A 17,422-nucleotide genomic window follows, 5' to 3' on the forward strand; every position below is an offset into this window, starting at 1 on the left:
AATGAACATTTAACAGACTGTAAGCCAAATCAAACCTTAACAGTGACTTACCAGGAAGCCTGTTCATGTTGACCCCTTGAGCAGAAAGTCCTATTCCCATGTACCTTCAAAAAAACCAAACAAAATATCAGTCAAGCACAGAATGGCCAAGCCACAAGATTTCCTGCAGCAGAAACATCGTGGTAAAAGAAACCCCAACCCATAAATCATTTAAGGTAAGAATGCTGAAATCGCTACTGAATTTCCATTACTTTTTTTAGTCTTTTCTTGAATCTAAGATAAAATGTCAGTCTGTTTTAGTGACTGACAGCTTTCTGATATACAACTACAACTACTCTTCAGCTCTTAATTGGTAGGAAAAGGACTAGAAAAATGATCAGCAACTACATTTCTGGTGTTTTGTTTTCATCTATCAGAAAAAATTTATATAGGTGATTAACAAGAGAGTAAAAAATGCAGGCATAGTATAGGAGAACAAATGTCTATCTAGCCTAAGACATTGTCTCCGAGAACAGCTGGTAGTGGACGCAAGGACAGAGCAAACAGTTGTCCTTTCCAAGAACATTCTTCCATTGTCCAACATGTATTTACACAATTTCCTAAGGAAAAGGTGGTATTCCTGTACTTCACACCTCACCAGATTTTCCTGCAATAATCTGATCACTTTCTGAACCTTTGCAAGGTCTCTGAAAAGGCAACATCCTGCAGCTCCACCATTTGATCACTGCCCAAGCTAGTTTTGCTTGATACTTGCATTTTTTGAATTGTAAGGTAGAAGAACAGAATTTCTCTGTTAGCTTTCTCAAGGATTTTCAAGTCCTCATTCATACCCCACTCCCCAACAGTCTCTTCTCAGGGTGCTCTACTCAGGATTGAGTCTACTCAGCTGTTCCTCTTATGGAAGTTCATCTATACCTCTTAACACTCTAGTACACTCCCAGTTCTGTATCTTCTTTGAGAAGCAGGGGGAAAACAGAACCACCAGCATTATTCACAACACAAACACACGGTGATTATTACAGAAAATAATGATGTTCTCCATTTTGGTTTCTATTCCTCTCACTCCTGGTCTCTATTATTCCATTTATCTTTTGACTGCAGACGAGAACTGAGCTGATTTTTCCATGAAACCTAGAAAAAAAGAACTTGTTCCTGCACTGTAAGAGGCGGTTCAGAGACCATTTTTCATGTCAAGTTTGGATTGTTTATTCTCCCTTCATGAGAAACATTTTAAATCTACCCAGCCTGAACTGCATCTTTCATTCTGTCATCCATAGTCAGTCCCTAATATTACAACTACAGTTGGCTTCACATAATCAGCAAAAAAATACAGTCTTACTAATAAATGACCTGGAAGTAAAATTAATCAGGTAGTGAACATCAGAGGTATAGCACACACCCCCACAGAAATCCACCAGTCAACATCCTCAGCTGCAGGGAAGAGAAGGGGCATGGGTGTGCATACATGGGCCATTCATTTCTCTGCCCTTCTTCCTACCTGTTAGCTACTTGTCTAACTGGTCATTCAACCACACAAGATCCCTCACTTGATCCCACGTTTCCTTTACTTTCCTCAATTTTTGAGGCTGGACCTTGCCAAACAGCTTTTGTAAATCCAGGCAGACTGATCTTCATCTACTCCTGCATTCAGCAGGACTGTAAGGCATAGCCAGCCTTCACAAAGGCTCTTCTTCCTCACTGCAACATTTATGCACGTACCCGTTTTGTTTGTTCTATTTCTGTTAATTTGCATGGTCTGTAATTCTCTTAATGTCCCCTGGAACCACAGAAACAGGTACCCTGCTCAGTTTGTTTTTAAAAAGCTAACATGTTTTTAGGTTACTGCACTTTAAAATTAACAGTTACTGACTGTGGGGCTCTCGTTCCTGTAAATGTAAAATCTGAACAGGCTACACCCAGTATCCTGCTATTCTTTCACAGGTTCAGTTTTCTTCCTGTAGCTTCATCTACCACCTGCTCCATAAAACATTAACCACGTCTAAAAATATTATTTCAGAATCTGACCCTAAATTTACATGTCTCCAAGCTACATGGGTTAAGTCTCCTGGAGCCACTGTTCCCTGCCCTTGACTTCTCCATCTCAATTGTTGTCACCACCCCAATCAAATTGCACAGAAATGGTAATAACTGATTTTTTTCCTCTTCATGCAGAAATTTATTCCTCAGAGATCTGTAAGTTTCAGACCTCAGACTGTGATCTCTTTAATAGCACCACATCTTCACAAACATGCCCAACTTTGTCTTTCTTGTACACTTCACATCTTGGTAACATGACCTTCCAGCTTTTAAGCTCAAGGGCACCACCTTCTCTACCACAGCCTAAGCAGCTTGCCCAGTACAAACTGGGATCATTCCACCTGTGCTCAGGGAGCTGTCAGCCAAAGGTCAGCTAGCATCTGCCTGGGCATGCGCTCCCTCCAAGGAGGGATTAGAGGCTGCCAAGATACAGCCTAACAAAGGACATCCCAAAGGTTTCTGCTGCCACATGCCAGAGTAGCCAGGCAAGATATAATGAAAGAGTGGCATAGGGAGCAATCATGCAAAATTAAGCCCAGCATAGTCTGCAGTATGTCCTAAAGGAGAAAGCTCAACGGTAAAGACCAGCACTGCTCAGAAAGATACATGAGCTGGGCAGAGAGGAGGCAAGACTTTGGGGGCATTCATCCGAAAACCTAAACTTGTAGAGGACCATAAGGGTGACAGAGCCTATTCTCTTAGACTCTCTACTCCTCAGTAACAGTATAAATAGAAAAAAGCCCCGTTTCATCTGAGGAGGGATACCGTAACAGCTAGTACCTTTGTTGCACGGAGTCCAGAGAAGATGCTGTTTCATCTTTGGGCTAGGAACTCCTCTGAAACGCACCTGAGTGGAGATGTGAAGGACAGCATCGTGGCAATTACCAGCTAAGACAACAGCAGCTGGTCACTATCCTGATCTTATGTATCAGTGAAAGCTTTTTATGAACAGAGATCAATTGCTGGTTTCCCCTTCCCAATCATGATAGAAAACAGTCTCAAAACCACCCCTACCCAAGGGCCCCTAGCCTCAACAACTGCCACGAAAAGGACAAGGAAAGACTCTGGAGCACCAGGAGCAAATTACCATTGCTGGAATGCAGAGGGGTTTTGATAAGGTCCTGCACCAGAAGATCTTAAAGAAATTATATTGGTATAAAAAGGAAGTTAACTCACAGACCAGTAACCAGTTTCAATGATAAAAGACCAAGGGTAAGAGAAACGCTTGCAGGAACACAGACATCAGGTAAAGACATCCTATTAGAGGCCCAGGACAAATACCTGTGACTTGAAGAGGAGATTTGGGAAAGCCAAGAAAAGGAAGGGAGAAAAGAAATAGTGTGGGGTGGGGACATCATCATGATTAAACAACGCAACAAAGAAAAACTACTCCCACCAGCCACATCCTGCAGCAGCAGGTCAAGGGAGAAGATCTGCTCCTCTCTATTCGACACCTGTAAGTACTGGATTCGGTTTGGGGATCTCCAATAAAAGGAAGAGTAACAAACCAGAGTAAGGGCAGCAAAAGACAGTTAGGAGGCTCACACCACGTGGTGTGTGAGACAACACTCAGGGAAATGTGTGTGTTCAGTCTTAGGAACAAAAGACAAAGCAGGGATCTCACTGCTGCCTACAGCTACCTCATGGGAGAGCACAGGGAAGGTGGAGCTGGGCTTCGGGCACAGACACCTCACACACTTGCCCAAAATCATGAGAGAAAACAGACAAATTTAACAAAGAAGACTCCAACTAGACATTACTAAAAATAGTTTAACTGTAAGGGTGATCAAATACTGGAAGAAGGCTCCAGAAATACTACTGCATCTCCACTCTTAGAGATGGTCAAAAACTTGGCTGCACATTGTCCTGAGGAACCTGCTCTAACTTTGAAGTTGGCCCTGCTTTGAGTGGGGAGCTGAACTGGATAACCTACAGAGACTCTTTCCAACCTAAATTATTCAATGATAACTTGACTTCAGGACAGTTTTGCTGACAGGCTGCAAACTCTTGGCTGGCAGTACATAAAGACAGACATCAATCAAGTTGAGAAAAGACAGAACTTCCTGAGGCACACACATACACCACAAGCTAAGTCCTGATCTGATTGCAGCAGCTGAACCCAGCTTTCTTCCTTGTCATCAAGGAGAACAGAACATCCAGGAAAGACTGGTTCCTGACCTACAGAACAACCCTGAACTCACACACAAAACATGCCACGATGACTGCTGCCTGGCACGTCACCATGATGAACACTTGAAGAAAAGCAACAAGGAAGGTTCTGCTCTGATACAGAGATCTCAACGACGGAAGAGACTTCAAGAGAAAATACTATGGGATCTCATTCCTTTGGATCCCTTAAAAAAAAAAAAAAAGCAGCCACACACACACTTCTCTGTATCAGATAAACCCCAATGATTTGTTCCTGTGTTCTATGGATAAATAATACTGCTGTATTAACCCTTCAACAGGAGACAGCTAATTTAAAAACAAAGACTGGCATGTGTTCTACTGACAAATGACGCTGTTGTTGAATTAACTCTGACTTGTACTAGACAATTCTTTAATAGCAAAATCTAGTATTTGGGAGCCTTAAGCTTTCTTACTTTCTCAGATCCCTTCATAAAAAGTTCTCCTGAACCATCTCCTGGTTTTACAGACTCTCCAGCCTGCTTCCTAACCCTGATGTTTTGGGAGGGAAAAATACTCTTTTAACGTTTCAGACCTCGAGCCAGATGTCTCTCAAGTCATTTCAGTCAACCTTATTAATTTTTTTTAAACCTAAAGGTTTGTTCTTTCCATTTTTCTCATCTAATAAAATTTCAGCTTTTGGAGGGTGTATCCCCATCCTCTCTCTCCCTCCTGTCTAATTATGCCAACTACCAGGTTGTTTTGAGTGTCTCCAACAGTTCACGCACTATTACTCTGATCCTCCAATATGATGATTCCTTAAAGAGTCTCCACACCATCTGAAAGCATTTTACCTTTTTGATTCCATCTTTTTTATTAACTCTTCTTAAGCTTCTTCAATTTATATAGGTTTGTTTTCTGGCTTTGTTGTTGTTGGGTGATGGGGGGCGTTTGATGAACACTGAAGTGGTTGGGTTTGGGGGTCTTTTTCTAGTGCTCTTCAAAGGAAGCACATTACTTATGGTCAGTGCTGCAGAACAACTTACAAACACACATTTTTTGTAAACATTTTCTGCACTGCTCAGAGCATGAGTCAGAAGTTACATCCCTTCTCATGAGTTTCCCGACTAGCCTCTCTGAAGCAGTCATTTATGGCATCTAAAAATTCAGTCTCATAGTCATATGACATATACACATCTATTAAAAACAAACCAAATTTTAAGGATACATTTACAGCCTTCCAGGGACAATAGAGAAGTACAGAAGATTTCTCCCTTAATCTGCAGGGAGAGCTCTAGCTCTTCCTCTCCATCTTCCTAGCGCATTGGCAGGTAAGACAGCATGCTTGTTAGCATTTCAATTTTCTTATTTCTACTGAGTTCAGAACCCTCTGTTGCTACAAAGTTTTCCTTGCTACATGGTGGGGTTTGCTATTTTGATTTTTTTTCAACTATTGTGTGAGCAGTCAGGATCACAGTTCACAGCTAGAACAACATTTCAGGTCTCTCTTGCTTCAGAGACCAGTGAGAAGAGCCACCTCTGCCAATTGTTCAAGCCTCAGGGGAGCTGTGATTCAAGGTCTCAAACTGTTTGAACACACAATAAAGGCACATCCAAGCCTGGTGCAATAATAGCAGAATGCTTGGTCCTGACACTGGCAGGCCCAAAAACACTTAGCTGGAATTTTAACAGAGAAAGCTGACACTGCTTCTGCACGCAACCTTGGCACACAGCTTCATCAGAATCATGGCTGCAGCACTTTGACGGCTTCCCTTCTGTCCCCAATCCCTTGTTGGGTCGCTGCACCAAGCAAACTGTTGGAAGTTATAAGAAATCACCTAATTGTTGAACTCTGATAAAACAGGTCATCTCACACTTCAGTTTATCCTGCTTAACTTTATTTTCTATGTAGATTCAACCTCCCTCTTTTGTGTGCTGCAGCAAATCCTGTGCACATAACCAAGGGCAAAACTGCATACAAGTATCTTTCCATTTTCAGACAACACAGCTTTAAATTAGGGCTAGAGGCTTTTTTAATAAAAAGTAAGTACTACAAATCCAGAAATTCTAAATTTAAGATTACACTTTCATGTAGATAAACACCACCATGGAAACGTATCACTTAAAAAAAAGAATTAAAACAGTGAACATGACCATCAGCCTTCCTGGTTCACAAAATTTTGCTCTTCAATTTACGCTCCCATTTAAAGCCCAATAAAAACTTTAAAAATAAGACCATAATAACTGTAGAACTGTACACAGAATTTGCAGACAAACTAAAATAAAATGAGACTCTCTCACTATACTGGGTTTCAGCTCCACAGCCTAGAGCTTATAGCCAGAACATCAAGTTGTCACATACTTGATTGCTGGTTATTGTTTTAGAAGATACTAGCTACTTTGCTTTTCCCATCTACTAACAAGTAACATATCAGAAATAATGGATAAAATGAGCTTTAAGACCTACAAAACCTCAGATTAAAAAAAGAAAAACATCAAACCACATTCTGTTCTCCTGAAAATAGAAAGAAAAAAAAATTCACCTTCAACACTACCACTAAAAGCATTAGCTGCTTTCTGAACTTCTTGGTGCAGAACAGCTTCTCACTTCCTCGATTCCAAACGCTTCAAACCAGTTTTGTGTATACAACAAATTCAGAACTAGTCAAACGGTATTTATGGGCATCATCAAGCACAACCTACTGTTTGTTTTTTAAAATGAATGAATTATAACATTCAATATCATTTAACATAAATCTCTATAGAGTCTGCCTGCATCATCCCTGGTTTTGGAGATTTCAGGCCTGGACAGACTCCATATGGAGTATCCATTAACCGGAGTCTCTTTTACAGGGATTCAAAGCGCCTCTTACAAGAGGGTGCACAGAAATGTTAGCACCTACTTTCAAACAGGATTTTTTTTTGGGGGGGGGGGGCGGGCAGCTGGGTAACAATACATTTAAATCCATCATCTATCATATGCAAGACATATACCTTAACTAAAGCCAGGCAAAAGTGACCTCCTAAGAACAATCTTCTCAGCAGTGAACACTGAATACTTGGAACTGCACACCACACCCCCCCCCCCAGTCAGAAGCTTCAGAAATGCTGCATCAGTAGATCAATTCCAAATAGAGCAGACAGACAAAAATAAACGCAGACACATGTTAGTGATTCAGTCAGGAGAACAGTCTTGTTTCCACTTACCAGCAGCCTGAGCAGTTACCATAGCACCAAATTCTTCCAGACTTCTACTGCAGCACCTCAGCCCTGCTCAGTCAATACCAGTTGCTTTTTAAAGTTTGAATAGACTGAATCAGCAACACTTACCACCAGCCGCAACATCAGCTCTGCCTCTTTTCTCCATGCACTGGCTCTCCTTGGCCACAGCAGATGAATTTCAAAGGACCCTGGTAGCAAGCCCTTGTGCCAAAAGATTCTGGCTCCACACACGCCTCTGCACAACACACGACCAGCAGGATTGCCAGTATTTTTCCCTCTAGATATAATCCTACCACAGTCACGGTGCTGTTAAGTTCAAAGAGACAAAGCTTTTCAGCTCCCTCCCCCAGTTCCCAAGTACTTCAGCAGTAAGTACCAGCCTGTATGCCACTCCAGCACAGCAACATTTAAACAGGACACCATTCACTTCTCGCTCCTAAGGGAACTTGTGTGGCAGATTCTGCAGTGCAGAAGTTTTCAAAGTTGCAATTTAAATCTGTAACTTTCAAAAACAATTTTTTTCTTCTGCCAATAAAAGGCTTTCCCTCGAAAAGTGATGGAAAGAGTCAAAATGGTGACTGTACTTCTAAATTAAAACCTGTTACAGATACAAAAGATCTCAGATACACTGACTCAGCCAGGAAGCACTGTATATCGTCACTGGGCAGAAAGTATCCAGAGAGCTACAAGAGAAGTTACTTCAGAGGAGTGACAATATGTGACTAACCTAAATTAAAATAAGGGGATCTCTTAAAAAGGCGGTTCTAAGCATTACACAGTCATACGAGTAGAGGAGTACACTGATGGGTGGATTCCCCTTCTGAGGACAAACTAAACGCAGCCATGTGACAAGCAATTCTTTGAGTCAGAAGTTGTTTCTTGAGAACAAACATACCCACAGAGCCTGCCAAAAAGTCAATGTAAGAAAAGATTTTTGGCTAGTCTAAAGCTACTTTGTGCAAGCAACCCACAAAAATCCTCATGAACCCAGCAGAAAAACTTAAGAACAGACCTGCCCTTTGACAGCAAGTAGCTACTGTTGAAATGGCAGCACTTGGATCTATTGGGCTTTTCAAGTGCAGGAACGAAGGATTCATTGGGAAGAACAGAGAAGAACACATCAGCAGAACTCACATGTAACTAGACTTCATATTCCTCAGTTTTAAGAATTCCATGAGCAAAGAACATCCCTCTCTGAATGCCTGGAAAGCACCTAGCACTTGGGAGGCACTGCTACATGCAAAACCAAGGTGGGGCAGAAGAAGGGAGAAAGCAGTTAAGTCTGTGGTCCTAACTAGACCAGGGCAGTATACTGCAAACATATTTCATCTACAAGACTTTCTCCAAGAAACTTAAGAATGCTCATCTCAGATGCTAGTTTTGACAATTAGCAGAGCAGATTTATTAAGGCTCTGCCATGAAAAGAAAGATATTATGGTGCCTCTATTTATTTCTTAACCTGTTGAAAGGTACCTAGCCAGGATGGTGAAGCAATCCATACCACTTTGCTTCCAAATGCCTGTGAAGTTTACACAGAAGGCAGACAAAATCCACTCCATCTTAAAGCTGGGGAAACGAAGGTGGAAAAAAAAATACATTAGTTTAGCACTGGTTGGCTATCTAATGGTCACAAACCTAGAATTCTTCTTTACCACGCCAGTGACACCCTGACATCGTAAAGCATGCTGTAAGGGCGGGCTGCTATGTATGCCGATACACCGAGGCCCAAACATGAAGAGTTAAACCCAGAGACATTAAATAACCTGTTTTGTGGGCCATGACTTCTAACCTGTTTTGTGGGCCATGACTTCCTGTAAAGCAGTTGTTCCTTGCTCAGTTAGCAAGCTAACAATATCACTAACGTGCAGTAGAAATTCCTGGGACTGGCATTTTATTACGTGGCTTGGCCAAGACCAAGGAACCCAGCCGAGCCTTGAGTTAAACAAGGGATGCTCTTCTCTTCCAGAGTAGAGTTTGTGATCCAAAGGCTTACTGCATCCTGCAATTTTTTTTTCTAATAACCACTCCTATCTGGTGGGAATCCTGTCCTCCCAGATATCATGCACACCACTCTTTCAACACACACAGCTAAGTCTAAAATAATCAAGCTACATTATTCAGAGAAAAATAATACAGCCCATCGCACTGGTTGCATTTTAGAGGCTTCCATAGCCTCTTGCGCAAAGCTCTGAACTATCATTCTTGTTGTCTGAGGTGGGCCTTGACTTTGTGCCAGGTTTAAAGAGTGGCAAGAAATGATAATCCATATCAGTTCACCACCTGAAACCACATTGCCACAGTTATGGTGGGGGAAGGGGCACGTTATTTTAAGGCAGTGAAAAAACAAGTTACACCTTCTTAAAAAAATTACCTATGGTACATAAAATACTGGATTCCAACTGTCTCTGACTCCTCAGTGTAACAACAAATATTTTAGCACCACTTCATAATGAAATATAATAAATCTCTAAAGTGGAAGCAGTTCTGGTTTTATTTGTGGATATTGCACTGTTCTGTAACGGTGCTTCAGAAATAGCACTGACAGACTCCAGAAAGAATCCCAATTCCCCAAGCAGAGGCTAGTAGAGACAAATAACACAAGGCTGAAAAAAGGTAGATAAAAGGCAAGAAAACAAAATTCTTAAGAGTTCATTAAAAACAACTACAAGTATCCTGAGGCATGGAGGAGCCCACTGCACATCAGCCCTTAGAAAGGCAGAGAAGCTCTAAAAGCCAAAGAGCATGGAAGAGAAGGTGACTGAGCAGAACAAAATTAAGAGGCAGCAACCTGGTAATACAACATCTTCTCGGTCAATTTATGAGTGTAGCATACTGACAAAACTACAAATGAAGAATAAAAAACTATTTTTGCTAGACCAAGGTATCAGAGTCCCAGCTCCCTTCCAATTTTAGGATCACGTTCAATGTATCTGTCAGCTGTAGGAAGGGTCAAATCTGTCCCTTTTCTGTGTTGTCTTCAGGAAGGGACAAGACTGATGATGTAGATTGGCAACATATGTAGGAATACTGAAAGACCACAAATACAGATCAGAGAAGACGACTTGACTTGAGCACCATTTAAGAAAGAAAAGTCGAAACACAAGCCTCTCCAGGCTAAAGTCACCACTAGGATCAGGCCAGAATAACCAACATCTCTATCTGTCACCCTAAGCACCATCACATCCAAATCCTGCAACATACTGTGGTCAAAAACACCTGTAGCTGAAGCTAAGCTGTCCCACCAACTTAGTTTTACAACTTCAGATTTTTACACTCTTGACAGCTGACTTGTTCTCCAAGTCTGCTGGTATTTAACAAAGTTCACATAAACTGTGTTGGTGGCAAATGGTGCATTCACCCTGGGAACAGCATAAAGCATTACTGATATTAATTCTCTGGTTATTTATTCTGGTTACACCCAACTGAGTAAGTAGAACTTCAGTTTGTCCTGGTGATTAACAAACCTCACTTCCAACTTCAGAGTTGCTGAAAAATTTTATCCAACAGATGGGGAAAGTTAAAACAGGTTTCCACGACTGAATGGACTTAAGATGGTTAGACTGGCAGTCAAAGCAACAGGCCATTTTTCCTGGTGTGAACAAAGCCTAGAAAACAGTAAAGTCACTGGAGGTACTGCTAATATCTCACAAAGGCATCCGAAAAAGGGTAAGTTATACAAAGACTGCAAGTTTCACAACGAAGACTAATTTTGCATTTCAGTCCATCGTGCCAGACAGTCAGCTCCAAACAGCAGCATGAGTTCCTGTTTTCTACACTAGAACCCAGGGAAAAATATAAATGCAATACCCAAACCAGAAAAAACACACTCTGCTGCCAGGTAGCTGGTTTTGTTAAGAGGTACTGTCCCATCCTTACAGGCTCTTTTGCTCTGGTTTAGACTTTGATCAGGAAATGGATGGTAACAATCCTTATGAAAAGATGATTTTTCCTGAGAACACAAGTTTTCATAAAATTACAGAAAGAAGTAACTGCAATATTTATGCAAGATCTATTTTTTTAAATTATGTGGAAAACATTACAGAAAAAATAAACACAAAGTCTTAATACATGTATTTATGAAACAAGAATACTTTCTCTTTAAAACAGCGACGGCCAGAGTTAAGAGTGAGCACCGGGAAAGCAACACACACTGAATTCACACATTTTTACATGCTGCCACCTCCCCAACAAGGAACAAAGGCTAGATGTGGAACGCATCAATATCAAGAACTTCTAAACAAGAAGGAAGATCACATCTCTAGGATTGAAACCATAGCATGTGAATAGAGATCCAGTCTTGTACCACAGGTACAAACAATGTAAATCCCATTCCTAGAAAAGCAATTAAGAAAACGAATCTGGCAGTGCCATCAATAGAACACAGTTAATGCAACTCAGCTTTACAGGGTCAGTGGTGCAGCTGACGAGAGTCAAGCTTCACAGCAGATGATAAATTCTTTAGCTGTTCATCATCCCAGAGCTTCACAAGGAAAAAAGTTCCCCTCTCTGTAGAAGTTATGCAACTTGTGCAATTTAATTATGAAACAGATAATTATTTAAATGTTCTAGGCGTATAGATCTAAGCAATCAGTTCCCATTATTCTACGATTTGACTTATTAACTGCAAACATATTCTGAAGAACTGAAGCATAACAACGTTTAGCACATATGGCAAAAGTGAACTCTAGCGAAATCAACTGAACATCCTTAGAATATTACTACCTTTTCTATAGCAGACATTCAGAAATAGCAGGGGGAGGGGGGCGGGAAAACACAAAACCAGAAACCACCTTTCCCCGAAATTTTTCTTCTTTACTGTGTAAAAATCTCACAACTCCAAGTAGACAAAAAACAGAAAAAAGAAAAATGAACACACAGACAGACATTATTACAGCCTGATATCTAGATCTCAGACTTCAGATATACCTAAATGCACACTTCACAAGTCAAAGTCACACATTTCCATCACTACTTCAATTTTGTTTCCTAATTTCACAGATTAATGAGAAACGGATATTCTACCATTACAATGGATGGACCCATGACGCTGCTATAAAGCACCGAGTTTCACTTTCCACTTAATTGAATTTTTTTTTAAGTGGCAATTAAAAAAACAGTTATCAACTTCAAAATCACATATTCACATCTCAAAACTTGCTTTAAATCGAAAAAGTTGCTCTTGGTTTTGCAAGGGTTTAGCAGAACAACGACAAAAAATAACTAATATGAGATGCCATCAATTGATGCAAAACCTCCACAGAAAATGAGTGTCTGTACACTTCCGAGCACCGAAGGGCAGTCAGTCAGTGGCTGAGCAAGCAAGACTGGCTTGGGCAAGACTGTTTGCAGATGGGAACAAGGTGAGAACTGTTTACTGAACCTACTTGGGGGGGTTATTTATGTGTTGGTTTGTTTAAATGAACGTCTGCGGAACAGCATAAATTCAAGTAAGCAGACATACCTGCAAACTGAGTAACAACCCCCCTCTCTGTGTTGGTTTTGGATTCTTGGAAACCAGGATGGAAAAAATCAAAAGGGGGAGGGAATCAATTATTTACAGGCTTATCAGATACAAATAAGGGATCACACAGCACATGCAGACACTAGAAATCCTCAGCTCCCACAGAATATCCCTTAGCCTTCCCTAAAAGCCACATCCAGACACACATGACATTATAAGGTGTCTGCAGTATAACCAGCTGATGGGTCCACAGAACAACTGTGCCATTAAAGCCACTGACAGCAGAGCTTCATGGATAGTCCTTCTATCAGCATCTGGAAAACATTAGAGTACACAAGCAAAAAGCCTTTCAAAGAGCAATCACACTCGCCATATGCTGAAGACAAATGGAAAGTTGGCAAGGAAAAATGTAAGCAAGGAAGAGAGGGGCAGATTACTCGTTACAAATGTAAAGACTGCTAAACAACCAAGGCATGTGACCTTTATTTTTCTTTTTCAGTCAGAAAGAAACCAAGCTATTTTTAAGTGATGTGGTGCACTTGTGTGCTAAAGGAAGACTTTAAGTAAACTACGGTATGGACTAAGCTCAATCAGCTCTTTGGTAACTATCCTCAAAGTACTTTCCCCCCTCTCGCAGAAAAATGCCCACAACCCAAGCCAGCATTGACCGACACCTCTGGACAACCAGCAGCACATCTCAAAGCAGCTACAGAAGTGCTGGAAGAGGCATACCACCACGCTCTGTTGCACAGGTCTTCCCACCCTCCCTCTTCTACCTTTCTGGATCTCCTCTCCCCCACTCCGCACACAAAGCACTGTACCAGGGACTGATCCAGCAAAAAAGAGTTAACATGATCCAGCTCATTACAGAGTCATCAGTGCTGGCACAAAGGAAAGAGGGTTAAAAAAAAATAATCATGGCAAGAAGAAAAGCTAGACTGGCTTTCAGCAGCCTTCCCGAGACAGCTCAAAGTCCTCGTGAAACCATCTGGCTCCCCTGGCACAGAGGGCTGTGCCATTGGCACCTCCTCTGCCCACAGACCACACTTGCTGTTTGCACAGAGCACCCAGAGCCACTATGGACAGGCAGCGGGCTCCGTCACTGCCAGAGAGGTCAGACTTGCTGCAAAACACCAGCACGCCGAAATATCGGTTAGTAAGCCGCTATCTAAAACCAAACCATTACCAGAAAAGACTCTGTTGACAGCAAACTGCCATTGCAAAGGCAATCCACAGGCCACTGGGCTGTCTTTCCCAGGAGCAGCTCAGAAATGGCGAAGAGGCTACAGGACAGGTGAACTTTTGCTAGAATCAGGAATCTGTGCACAGTCAGGATCAATCTTGGGGATGTCCTCCCCGGTCACACTCCATCACAACCCACTGTGTGGCTGGGGGAGGTAAAACAGGTCAAGAAACTGAAGTGGCAGTCAGGAACAAGCACTGCCACCCATGAGACAACTCACCTTGCCCCAGCATAAAGAGGACAACAAAGATGAATTGTCCTGAGTCACAACAGCCTGTAAGTTGTGGGTTGACTGCCTTGCCCTAATGAGTCTTACACTGTTCCTGTTTACCAAGCAGAGATCATCTAATGGGGAAACAGAAGCTGTGAGATGCTGACAAATCAACAGCAAACAGAAACATGTATTTACGGGAGAGAGAATAAAAGTTCAGTGCCTCCAATATAGTTAAGGTTGAACTGTTATAAACACCACTGTGATAAAAGCATGAGTTATTTGCGGCAGCTCAGGAACAGAAGAGTCACGTACATATCTGTGAGTCTGCTCATCTGAGGAATGCTGGAAGTCAGCCATCCACAGAACCATGGAGGGGTTTGGACTGGAAGGGACCTTGGGACCTTCCTTCTTCATCCTTCTGCCCAAAGGATAAGCAACTCTTACAGTTTTATCAGGCAGCCTATGTTTGAAAATGCAGATGCCCACAGATGCTCCGTGCAGACTGTTCTGGTGCTTAACCATTTTCACAAGTAAAATTCTTTATATCCAGCTGGCATTTCCCTCGCCACAACTTGTGACCCACTGCCTCTTGTCCTCTCATTCCACTGGACAACACTCAGGAGACATGCACACAATGGCTCAGGAATTAAAGAGACAAAACTATTCAACAACACTTTGAATGGAACTAAATGAGGATTGTGGCAATCCTACCTTTCCTTCTCCCAGCTCAGCCCTTCCCTTTACTGACTTGCCTTCAACCCATGTCAGTGAGCAGAACCCCAAACAGTTCTCAATTTAATTAAAAAAAAAAAAAAAAAAGCAAAGCAGCAATTTCCGACAATGATGTCAATAGATTAAATCATCATAATTATTCTGATGTGGCCAGCTTTCAAACAGTTATCTCCTTGAACCAGCTCACCATAGGGCCAGGCAGCAGACTGTCAGCATGAGGGAAGGCACAGAAATATAGGATAAATGGAAAGGCAGAATCCCAGTCTTGACTTTTATCATCTGAAAGTGTTGTGGAACCACTCCCTGCATGTTCAGCACAGACAAGGAGGTGAGAAGAGAGCTGGAATTAGGGACTGAAGCAGAGTAGAGTTCTCCTCTTACTCTCTGAGGATAAGAACCATCTTCCCAAACAAAAAGTAGTACAGACAGCAAATCAGATCTGTCAGTAGATAGATCTGTTATATGTTACCTAGCCTCCCTGTCAAAACAAGTTTTCAATGGTAGCCTGGCAGCCTCCCCTCCCCCAGAAAAAAACCCCACCAAACAACAAAACAAAACACAAAAACACCCAAAATCTCCGCAAAAACCACACCCAGTAAACAAACATGACCTCTTATCAATAAAGACTAAAATTACCAGGATGAGAAATGACCGCCATTCAGCTAAAAGTAAAGTCTCTATCATCTTTAACTCAAAGGATTGTGGTTGTATCTCAAATGCACAAACAGTGGAAGATCCAAAGCTAATGAAAGCTGAGTGTACCAAATGGGCTTTTTGCATGCTGTAATTGCTTTGAAGTATCTGCCAGGAAACCAAGCTAGACTTTACCAATGCCGAGGCAGAAAAGTCTAGTGATGGTAAAGACAGCACTTACATCAGTCGTCTCTTGAACCAAAGCACCTTTATGGAGCAGGTGTATTAAAGGGCAGGGGAGAAAGACACTGCAAAAAAGGAAGTTTTCTGCCAGCTACAGGCCTAGTGCCGTGGCAGTCTAAAGCACCTTGTGTCTGAGCTGCTGCAGTCCCTCCCTCTTTCCTTGCACTGGGGTTTGCAAAACCGAGCAGCAAAGTAACTGCCTGAAAAAGTGGGGGAGGTGAGAGTGTGTGTTTTTACTGCTAGGATACAATGTGCTGGGAGGAAACAAAGGACAGAACCACAGCATACATAATCACCTTAGCCCCATGAAATTATCAGAATGGAGAAGTCAAAAAGGTGGTACTAGTACCTCATTTGTCTCTATAGCTCAGGTGTCTCCACCACCATGACACCACCAATCCAGAAGTGGCACAGTCTGATGCCAGCTCAAGAACCCTCTTATCACAGCATATCATATACAGGCAACATACACTTGACAGGCTGTAAAATGCTATCATGTGAGCTTCAGGATTCTTCCATCTCCAGCAAAAACCACTGGGAGCTTCTATCCCATTTCTACCAGAAACCTTTGTTTCTGTTGCTTATTAGCAACTGCCAGCATCTAACCAGAGTGCAGAGTGCTAGACTAACAATTATTAGCACAGAAAGATGATACATTTGAACAAAATCAATCAGAACTCCTCAAAACGCCTTTCCCAATATTTGTTCCACCAAAAGTATTTTTTTGGTTTTGTTTCAAAAGCCAAATCACTTGCATTTTAAACCTAAACATGAAAAGCTATCACAAACTCCAGCAAGAGAGACACAGTGAATACCATCACACTGTTCTTACCTCACTACTCTGTACAGCATAAATTTAACAAGCTACAGATCAGAGACTTTACACCTGAGGTACCATTCTAGAAATGAGCTCAGAAAGATTCCTCTTCCTCTCCCCTTGCTCAAAGGCTTCCAGTCAAGCTCCTAGGGACATGCTTTGCCACTTTTGCCACTTCAAAACTTCCTCTCATTCCCTCCAATCCTTTCTTTACATTTCCGGACTTTTATTCCTCTAAACTGAAGCCACCATGGCATAATAAACACTGCAGAGCTTCCTAGGAAGAGACTTCTCTGCTGCAGTTTACTTAAAGATACCAAGGCTCCAACGGGCAGACTTCAAACCATTAAGACACGCAAGAGTACCTTCTTAAGTGACACACAGGCAGCAGCTACAATATAAATTCACAATTACAAATCCCCAGTACCACAGTGTGCAAGATAAAAATCGGAGTGCTCTCTACCAGCAGAAGAAAAGGCAGAGGAATGGCTGGGACATCAGACAAGCTCTCACAAGCTCACCACTGCCCTGACTTCAGATCATAGCTATCAACATCTCATGTTCCTACTGCTATAATGTTAATACACATGGTTCCATATCTTTGAAAGTATTCCTGGAAAGTAATTGTTTTTACTGTTTTCCGTAATCACAATGGACTATTAATACAGAAAACTCTGATCTTGGGCAACAAGC

At 41.8% G+C, this 17,422-nt stretch overlaps 1 protein-coding gene across 10 annotated transcripts in view; it reads right to left on the reverse strand.

Moving 5' to 3' along the window:
* Window positions 1-17,422, reverse strand: part of RANBP10 (RAN binding protein 10) — a 100,783-nt gene that overhangs the window by 80,428 nt on the left and 2,933 nt on the right. For 7 of the 10 annotated variants that reach the window (XR_008749851.1, XR_008749850.1, XM_055819100.1 and 4 more), the window contains one exon: window positions 52-104. Coding sequence is in view for 8 of the 10 variants with exons in the window: in XM_055819100.1 (XP_055675075.1) it covers window positions 52-104 (53 nt within the window). In the remaining 2 variants the exon portion in view is untranslated. Of the gene's footprint in view, window positions 1-51; window positions 105-2,817; window positions 2,841-7,371; window positions 7,392-7,494; window positions 8,112-17,422 lie in introns of those variants that run through there. The other 3 variants (XM_027782062.2, XM_055819104.1, XM_027782066.2) reach the window with 3 other exon arrangements.

Source organism: Falco peregrinus, chromosome 14 (genome assembly GCF_023634155.1).
Source record: "Falco peregrinus isolate bFalPer1 chromosome 14, bFalPer1.pri, whole genome shotgun sequence".
NCBI classification, from domain to species: Eukaryota; Metazoa; Chordata; class Aves; order Falconiformes; family Falconidae; genus Falco; species Falco peregrinus.